Genomic DNA, 10,303 nt, shown 5'->3' with positions numbered 1-10,303 from the left:
AGTGGGGTTGACCGTCACATTATAACGCCCCCACGGCTGAAAAGGGCGAGCATGTTTGGTGGGACAGGGATTCGAACCCGCGACCCTCAGATTGCGAGTCGAGCTCCCTAACCACCTCGCCATGCCGGGCCCTTTTTTCAATTAATATTAATTATTACCATAACATAATATCACTATTTCATGGTGTCTTAGCAGAATTGTTTTTGATAATTTGTGTATAGAAGAAGTATTTTTTAAAATAATTGGTTTGGTTCAGAAATTTCCATGATTCAGCAGACGTATCTTTAGATTAAATGTACAATGGCTCAGATGATTTATACACAGTGGCTCTCGTGGTACTCCTGTTCGAACTCTATAAAAAGTTAGTACCAATCAAAAGAAACAGCTATTTTCCACTAAGTTGTTTCCTAGCTTTCACCTGGATAAAATGTCCTAGTTTATTAGAATTGGGTATAGATGAACAGTGTTGCACACGTGTGTCACAGACTTGATAAACATATTGTTGCTTTAGAATTTATTTTGGGGTTCTTTTTTTTTTTTTCGACATACAAAAGACAGTTGTCATGGAAAAGGCTATGTCGAATATTGGTAGGAGCTATTAGTTGAACTACATCAATGCATGCCTCTTCTGGTGCTCATGTCTTAGGAGTAACGAGGGGAAATGGCCTATTTGTTGGTCATTCTCTTCATCAGACAGTAAGAAACAACTACCAGTTCAAAATGGGAGGAGAGCGTTTTTATAACCAGCTTCTTAATGACATACTGAAACTGTAGAACAGTTGAGTTATTACTCCAATTCTCATAATGTTTGATTAAGTTTATAAATTTATCCAAGTTGTCTTGAGAAATGAAAATGTCAAGACATGGAGAAATGGTTTTAAATTTTGTTGAAGTACATGAGTTGAAATTTAAATTACTGGTTGTACGTTAAGACGTAAACCAATAATGCAAGATATCATTTGCATCCGAAGGTTTTTTGCAAATATTCTTCCTCTCGCTCCAGAAAAGAAATAGTTGGATTGATATTTGCATTACTTCACACTGGCTTGAAGGAGAATATGGACGGCACAGAATTTTCCATGTGACGTGATCGCTTAAAACCAGGACAGAATATGGAATAATCAAAGATGAAATGTAGCAAGCAGATATTGAAATGTACTGATTGATGGAAATTCCTGCAATAAACTGTTTGTATTCATTGTACTAAAAATGTCTTATTTTTTTATATTTAGGACTACATCAGTTGTGCATCAAGTTACTAGTTTATTACTCTATTGACCTAAATAAAGTAAAATAGTGTTATTTTCCTACTTTGACTATAAATATTTACTATTTTATTACGTTTGCTTTAAGGATAGGCCTATTTTTACCTGATTATTACAGTATTGATAATTTATTAGTGTATTAAGACTTGCTTGTCTCATTATAAATGATTTATAGCAGCAGATTATAAGCCTAATTTGTCAATTATTACTAGCAGCAACACTTGTGTTTGTTGAATTTAAGGCGACCCAGTAGGCTTATGTTTAATCTATTTGCTTATTGACCCTTTACTTAACAACAAAAAAGAGAACCTTTCTCCATCATCTGCATTTTCTGTTAAACTTTCTGTTACAACGGTAAATAATGAAATATTGGAACATGACTCAAAATATCATGATTTTTTAAAATTGATAATATGCATAATTATTTGCTATTAATATTATTATGCCTATAATGTAATACCATGGCAATACACATGCGTACAACCACGGATAGAGGACGCCACTCGCATTTAGAGACGGATATTTTGGCTTATCCGCAACCCAGTTAAGTAATATATACATGTATATTTATGTTGTTAATAGATAAAATGGTTACTACCGCCAATATATAAATGTAAAATACATTCAAATTTATTTGAAGAACATGGTATAGTACCTACCCCAGCTGGTACTCTGTATCCATTAAGAACAATGTCTTGTGGCAAGATTCGTGTCAAAAAGGGAGCAACTGGATATAGCCTGTAGAAGAGTGTATACACTATAATATAATTTACATAATAAAAAAGTGTAAATGATGCAAACATACGCAGCTAAAAGAAAGCAGACTTTTGCAATGAATACTAAAGAGAATCTTATTTTAACCCTATGAAAGTTAAAATATAACACAAATCTATAAAATAACGACTAAAAACCAGTTTTTTATATTCTGAATAAACAACTAGAACCCTTCTTTCTTTATTTCTGAGTATATTTCGAATCATTTGTTTTGATGATTTTAAGTCCAATTATTTCTTGTATGGAACCGATGGATAATGTTTCCATAATTAATATATATGAAGTTCAACTTTGAATTAAAAAAAAAAGACATTACGTTCCTAACTTACCAATGAAATAAAAACTTGTACTTTTTGCAGTTTTACTTAAAATAACCATTTGAGATCACTGTTACTATAGAAAAATATATTAAGTGTTTACCGAAGAGCTTCTTTAATTACAGCTTTTAGATAGGGAAGATGTTGAAGATGAACTTCCTGGATATTCTGCCCAGGAGATATTACCCGATTAACTTCGTCGACTACCTTTTTCTGGCACTCAGGGTATTTCGCCAACATATAAAGAGTCCACTGGGTGGCATGTGATGTCTTCAAAACGACAAAAAAATAACGAAATAAGCTTGTTTGTTTGTGAATATCTGCAATAGCCGCCCCTAATTTTGAAGTGATAGATTGACTAGAGGGAAGGAAGCTTTAAACAGGCAATCCTAAAACTAAGTGTATATACATATATTGTAGAAAAATATGTACATGAAAACGAACACTCACCTATATTGACAAAATATCATTTCTCTCGTTTAGCAAACACATTATATACTTTAAACATAAATGTGAAGGAAAAGTTCAGAATTAACAAAAACAAATTAATAATAATCACTTAAAATAAGATACCTTTTTGTGAGATAAAAGTATTCACTTTGCTAGTTTTCCATCAGTTCAGTCAGAAATATTGATGTACACAGAATATTTTGATAACTTCAAACATTAACATAAATAGTTGAAAACTAGAACAGTTATAAATTAAATAAAAGAGAAGAATAAAAAACTTAATAGTATAGCATGAAGAAAATAAAGTGAAAAATAAATATATAGGTACTAGATACCAAAGAAGAATGATAACACACATTTATACACCCAACCCCGTACCAGCTTTTTAAACTTTAATCTAATGAAGAACTGTAATACGTAGTACAAAGGATGAAATAAAAAAAACTCTAACGCACAATAGTTCCTGTGCAGCAAACGCAGTCGAAGTTTGAAAGTTCTCAGTTATTAAATGCCCGATAAAAGTTGGTTTAAATATGCCGTAATAGTAAAAAACAATTTTGGGTTATTAAAATAAGGGAAATGATTATTTACAAAACTTGGTGTATGGGAAAATTTTATTAAATAATTAAGCTTTTCTTCAATACTTTAGTTATGCCTTTTTCTTTTAGTAGAATTGCTTCTCTAAGTTTTCTTTCCTCTTTATGACCACGAAAATATTCACAATTTGATATAAACATATCCCAGAGCTAAATTGACGTTCATTCTGTAAGTAAGCCTAAATCAAACAATAAGAGCTTTCTAAAAAACTTCGCTTGCGCCAGTGAAATAACGAGTGGTTGCCTAGCAACGAGTGATACAGTGCTTCGAAGGTATATCCAATTTTAATACTAAAATCCATAATGGGTTCTGGGGGAATATTTTGATTAGACTACACGGATGTCACGTACATATATCCTATAAAGTCGTTATATACATTCAACACGTTGCAATCATGCGAATATCACCATAAAACCTTTTCTTTTCATCTTTAAGACCGAAATATTATTCACTAACTTGTCTATTTAAATGGTTCTAGCCACAATTTCTGATCTTCTCAGATTATTTATTTGAATTTGAGATCAAGTTATATTTTTCTTTACAGACATTATATTAAGATTAGATTAAAAAAAAACTGGTCACAAAAGATTTCGTTAACAATTTCCTGCAACATTAAAACAGACGGTGAATAAATAACGTTTCATCTTCTCTTTAATTTTGATATTACTTTTCATAGAAATAACTTTCATTTGTAATGCTTTTTTGAAAATAAAAACAAGACCGTTGGCTAATTTAATAGTAAAAAAGACTTCCGTTATTTATTTCGTTTACTGATTAATCTATGTTTATTCGAAACTGCATTTCGATAACTAATTATTATTATCTTCTAAAAAAAGTGGTTCTTAATACGTATATATATATTTCACTGCAGAGGCGTCGCTAGACACTGGCACACAGGGCCCATGCTCCGATTCTACCTGATAGTGCCCCAAATCCCCAGTTGGTGTCTTGAAAAATCAGAATGGAAAACTATGATCGATATCATATTGAAATGCCGAAAATTCCCGCACCTATGGGAAACTTTTAAACACAGAGCGACGTCTCTGTTTCACCGTTAAGTAATGATCGAGAAAAAATACTAAAACGTCAAAGTTTAGAGTGGGTTCAGTTTTCAATTAATAGAGTTCAAGGTTGTGATTATAGAAAACACACTTACTATAAAAACTTGTTCTTACCGTATCCGCAGCAGCAAGAAATAGGTCTGTAACAATTCTTACTATTTCCTCTTTGTCTATTTTGTCTTCCAGGAGTAACTGACTAAGAACGCCCTCTACCGGCTCTCCTACCTCAGCCTTAGAGAGGATATCTTTGACGTTAACATCTACATAAGTTTTCGCTGAAAGTAGAAGAAAAACAATATTTTAGAAACAAGTAAATGTAGAACAAGATATTCTATATTAACTTTAAAATTAACTGAAGTACCTAATGATCCTGCATTTGTCTTTTTTTTGTTGTTTTTTTAAGAAACGCTTCATAAAAGGTTTCTACTTGATAATAAAATATGCTTAGTTATTTAATCACAGTGTAAATTTATCAAAGTATATTTACTTAACTAGATTATTCCGAATTGCAAACATTTGAAATGTATTAATTGTTTAAATTTCAATTTATATCGACATCCAAAATACTTGGTTGCTAGCGTCACCTGGTGAAATAAAAAAAACGAGTACATTTTCTGAGAACGTTTAGCAAATTTATCGTTTGATTAAGACTAGTTTTACCTGATGGTTTCCTGAATATCAACTACTGATATTAACAGACCCACATTAGATAATAATAAATGATAACCGAAAAATCATAATGTAACTTACGAAGCCATAGGCTCACCTAGATGTAAGGCCCGGTCAGCTGCTTTAACAAACCTCTTCCACACCGGTAACTTTAGAACGTAGGCCAGACGAGGGGGAATAACAGTCATATGCGCAGACTCTGTAAAGATTTGCTGAACACACTGCACGAATTCATAAATATTCTCGATTTTACTGTCAGACGTCACACATCCCAATCGCTGCCCGAAAATCATCGTTCCTAAGGCTGAAGTAAAAGAAGAAAAGAAACTGTGTTACAGTCCCGAGTGAAAAACAAGAACCTACGTATACAGTATCAAGTTAAAAACAAGAAATTGCGTTACCGTACTAAATGAAAAACAAGAAATTGTGTTACAGTACCAAATGGAAAACAAGAAACTGTGTTACAGTCCCAAGTGAAAAACAAGAACCTACGTATACAATATCAAGTTAAAAACAAGAAATTGCATTACAGTACCAAATGAGAAACAAGAAATTACGTTACAGTATCAAATGAAAAAAGAGGAATTGTGCTATAGTAGCTTGAAAAAAACAACAAAAACACTGCGCTTCAGTAGCATGCTAAAAACAAGAAGCTATATTAAATTACCATGCTAAAAACAAGCAATTACGTTACAATACCAAGTGAGAAGCAAATAAATGCGTTACAGTACCAATTGAAAAATGAAAAACCGCATTACAGTACCAAGTTAAAAAAAAGATATTTTATTATATAACCATGTGAAAAAATTACATTATATTTTCATGTGATAAACAAGAAATGACATTGTATTATCACGTGAAAAACAATACATTTCATTAAATTACCACGTGAAACACAAGAAACTGCGTTAAAGTAGTAAGTAAAAATCATGAACCTGTGTTACAGTGTCAAATCAAAAACAAATTGTTTTAAATTTTCTCACAGATGTGTAAAAGAAATGTACAATGTTTATCAATGTCACAGTTAAAATAGTGCAGAAATCTGAATTTAATGATTATGTATTATGCAGAAACCAGAATTTAATGATTATGTATTATGCAGAAACCTGAATTTAATGATTATGTATTATGCAGAAACCAGAATTTAATGATTATGTATTATGCAGAAACCTGAATTTAATGATTATGTATTATGCAGAAACCTGAATTTAATGATTATGTATTATGCAGAAACCTGAATTTAATGAGTATGTATTATAATAAATGGAATGTTTCTCGATGGAAGTCTATAAGTTTTAAACTGTTCAATTATTAGGGTAAAATTAAAATAGCTTTGGAGAAGCCCCTGATAAACTATACTTTTGGCATGATTTTTCTGTACTGCAGAAAAGCTTCTATATCCTGCCGTAGGGTGGGGTATGAGGACTTTTCACTTCAAATGAAAAAAAAAAGAAAAAAGAATTAGTTAATTTATCAAATTTATGTCAAAAACGTTGAAGTTTCCCATTTTTACTAAGAGGTAGAATGAAAACTTAGTCATAAAATATTCTTATTCAATTAGGCTTCAGAAGAGAGTTTTGTTGTTCGTTTCAAAACTTCGCGCGAATCTACACAAGAGCTATCTGCGCATAGACGTTCCTAATTTGAATAGATGAACAATATGGAAAGTAGTTAGTTGACAGCACCCAATGCCAACTCTTTGGCTACTCTTACCTAATCGAACAGTGAAATACGACAATCTAACAGTTCATAATATTGCCCCAAATGCGGGGGTACGGTCTTGCGGGAACGGGTTGCGAGCCATGAATTCACGGATTCGCAGTATGTGCTCGCTAACCACTAAGCCACACCCGGTCCTCGAAAGGAAGGAGACACTGAGGCAGAAGAAGTATCACAAAGTTCAATCTTCAGTGAAATATACTAACTTATCTTCATTAATACTATTGTTTTAAATAAAGCACCATTTTTGCCACTGGAACTCCTTACGAATTAATTATATAGACGATCGGAAAATCATGAAAACTTTGCAAATTGAAGAAAGTTTTATAAAGTTATTTCATCAATATTCTAAACGTCCAAGTGAAAGATGTTTACTCGAATAATGGCTGAGTTATCTGGTCAAGTATTTTTGTAAATAAACAGCTTAGAAATACAAATGTGTTCAAGCTGTACTATTTTATGTCGAAGTATAATTAGAAATTCTATAAAATGTCTATGTACCACAGGACACTAATTAATGGTGCTGAATCGAATGCCCTGCTACAGTACATGATGCTACCACAATTGTAAAAAAAGAAAAAAGAGCTCAAGTTTCATATCAAATTGTATCTATATTTAACTTGTAAACTACAACAAGAAGGCCTATAAATTTTACAACAGGTGATATTGTAAAACAGTGCAAATGGTTAGAACATGAGTTTATTTTTACAATAAAAAGGTGAACTAATGTGCCAATGTTCATTAAAAGTTTCACCTCAAGGTATCTTTGGAGCTACTTAATGCATATACATGTGAGTTCATAACTACAATAAATAGCACATGTAAGTGCAATATGCTCATAACAATACATCTAAATACGTAACTGTACTTGAATAACACACGTTAATAAAACATTTGGGTAATCATAGTAGATAACACTCGTAAGTGCAGTGTGCTCGTAACTACGATAAATAACACATGTAAGAATAGCATGCTCTTAACTACAATAAGTATTACGTAAGTGCAATATTTTCGTAACTATAATAAGAAGCACACGTAAGTGCTATGTACTCGCAATAACACTAGCACATATAGGTGCAATGTGCTCATTTCTACAATAATAATATATTTAACGTAGTACTTAAAATGAATAATTCGCGTAAGTGCGATATGCTTGAAACTTCAGTAAGTAACATACGTAAACCTAATATACTCCTAATTACTTGCTCTTCTGTGAAACTGTTTTCAAAATCTCAAGAAGATAAACTTACAGTCAATGGACCAGCTATAAAGTTCCCTCTCCAGGTCTATTAACTCCACATCTTCACGACGTACTTTTCTCCACCTCTGAAGTAAATCATTGATCACTTCATTGAACACCTTGGCGTAAGCTGAGACTGTTTGTTGACGGAACACTTTGTTGAGGCTCTTGCGCCGTTCATTCCATTGGGGACCGTCCCTATTCAAAGACATTGTATTATTGTCATCAAAACAGAGTCCACTTGTAAACTGTAGTTAAAGTAGCTTTATTGTTGAGAAATTTACGAAAATTTTATGCTTAACAAGCATCCCAACATATACATATTTTCGGCATCAAGTGAAATAAGATCATGAAGCAAAATGAGGTCAAGTTTATCCAAGATCGCAAACAGAAGTTGTTGCTTTTTTGAAATATAATTTATATTTTATTTACTTCGATGTCAGTCAAGGATAAGTAAATAGGCGTGTTTTTAAATGTGTGTGCTGCTTTATAGGTTTGTTGAAAGAACTAAATTCAATTTCCCCTTTAGTTTCACCTTACTTTTATTCATGGGGCGAGGCATGGATAAAAGGTTAGCATGTCCTACCGTGAATCAAAGGGTCCATGGTTGACGTTGCAGTATTTTGGGGCCAAGGATAAACTAGACAGTGGCGGTCAAATTCTTCAATTCGATTAGAGTAGCCCAAAAGTTGACGGTAAGTGCTGTTGACCAGTTGCCTTCCAACTAGTCTATTAGACCAAAATTATGAAAGGCTAGCGCAGATAGCCTTGAATATTTCCAAAATAAATAAATGAAAACTTTTATTAATTTTTAACATGCAGGTTAAATAATTCGTACTTTAAAAGCATTTAGTTTTACTTGCCACTGTTAGGGTCACTACAGTTTCTTAGTGTAAAACGTAAGGAATAGAACGCTAAATGTAGAATATAAGGACTATTACAATCACTATAGGCAAAATGCATTTAGTGGCTAACATTTTGCCTGTAGTGATTGTAATAGTCCTTATATTCTACATTTAGTGGCTAATAGAATATAAGGACTATTACAATCACTACAGGCAAAATGTTAGCCACTAAATGTAGAACGTAAATATTACTATCGTTTCTTAGTGTACAGTGTTAGGACCACAACAGTGGCTATGTATATAACGTTATGATCAGTACAGTGGCTAAGTTTAGACATTAGGATCACTGTAATCCCTTAGTGTAAAATGTTAAGATCATTGTAACTGCTAAATGCAGAACGTAAGGATTACTAGAGTTGCTAAGTCTTGTAAACTGTTAAGATAACTACAGTTGGTAAGAGTAGACTGTATACACGTTAAACTAACATAGTAAAACTAACTTACATGAAAAACAACCCCCGCTGAATTCCTTTGGTTTCATTATAGATCAGCCAAGGTTCGGGGACCAAGTGCATTGGGTAGCGGCCCTCGTTTTGATAAATGCTTTGAATCAATTCGCTGTCTGCTACGAAAACAGCTTCAACAGACCCTAGTTTCTCGCGATAGATACAGCCTAACTCTTTATGTCGTTTGTCACAGTATTCATGGATCTTCGGAGCACCCCCGCTAGACAAGAGTTCAAACGTTGTCCCCATCAAGGGCAGTCCCTTGGGTGATGGAATGGCTTCGTAAGGTTTTTCTGAGGGAAAGTCTACGGAGCACGACACAGCTTCGGCAGACTCTTGGTGACGGTGATAGAACGGACACTTGGCTTCAGCTGGTTGGGGTACAGATGACGTCAGGCTTGTCGTAAGGGTTCTCTCTATGCAAGCAGGACGGCACGTGAAACCTTTCATAACAAGTCGCAATTCCTGATAAAAGAGAGCAGATAATCGACAGGACGATCTCACCGCCATATCGGTTAACTTATTAAATCTCGAATCTTATTAAGACGAGAACCAAGATCGTGTAAAGCAAGCTTTGTCCGTTTGATACAATCCGTGACTTCGCACGACGACTATGAAATGCCGTCTGACAGCTTTTGGTTTGAAGTTTTATAGCAGTACCTAGCACCCGAATAATCACCTTGCTCTAGATCCCCCAGGCATCACACACACACAACCACCAATACTGGTCGAGAAGATCTGCTTACGTTATGAGCAAGCTGTAGTTTACCTGGACGCACGAGTATATATAGCTTATGAAAACACACGACTTCTAGACACGAAACAGGGACCTGCGTTTGTAGAAATTTTACAAGAACACG

General features: G+C 33.5%; 1 protein-coding gene across 1 annotated transcript in view; it reads right to left on the bottom strand.

The window, feature by feature from the left end:
• Window positions 1-9,905, bottom strand: part of LOC106460673 (cytochrome P450 315a1, mitochondrial-like) — a 14,800-nt gene extending 4,895 nt beyond the window's left edge. Inside the window, exons 1-6 of the mRNA XM_022387430.1 lie at window positions 9,442-9,905; window positions 8,103-8,332; window positions 5,231-5,437; window positions 4,579-4,739; window positions 2,460-2,626; window positions 1,925-2,003 (exon numbers count right to left, since the gene is read on the bottom strand). Coding sequence (XP_022243138.1) covers window positions 1,925-2,003; window positions 2,460-2,626; window positions 4,579-4,739; window positions 5,231-5,437; window positions 8,103-8,332; window positions 9,442-9,893 — 1,296 coding nt within the window. The 5' untranslated portion in view covers window positions 9,894-9,905. The remainder of the gene's footprint in view (window positions 1-1,924; window positions 2,004-2,459; window positions 2,627-4,578; window positions 4,740-5,230; window positions 5,438-8,102; window positions 8,333-9,441) is intronic.
• Between the last annotated feature and the right edge of the window lie 398 nt (window positions 9,906-10,303).

This window comes from Limulus polyphemus, unplaced genomic scaffold (genome assembly GCF_000517525.1).
Source record: "Limulus polyphemus unplaced genomic scaffold, Limulus_polyphemus-2.1.2 Scaffold813, whole genome shotgun sequence".
Lineage (NCBI taxonomy): Eukaryota > Metazoa > Arthropoda > Merostomata > Xiphosura > Limulidae > Limulus > Limulus polyphemus.
The sequence above is the reverse complement of the archived record's forward strand: the minus strand, read 5'-3'. Positions and strand labels throughout refer to the sequence as shown.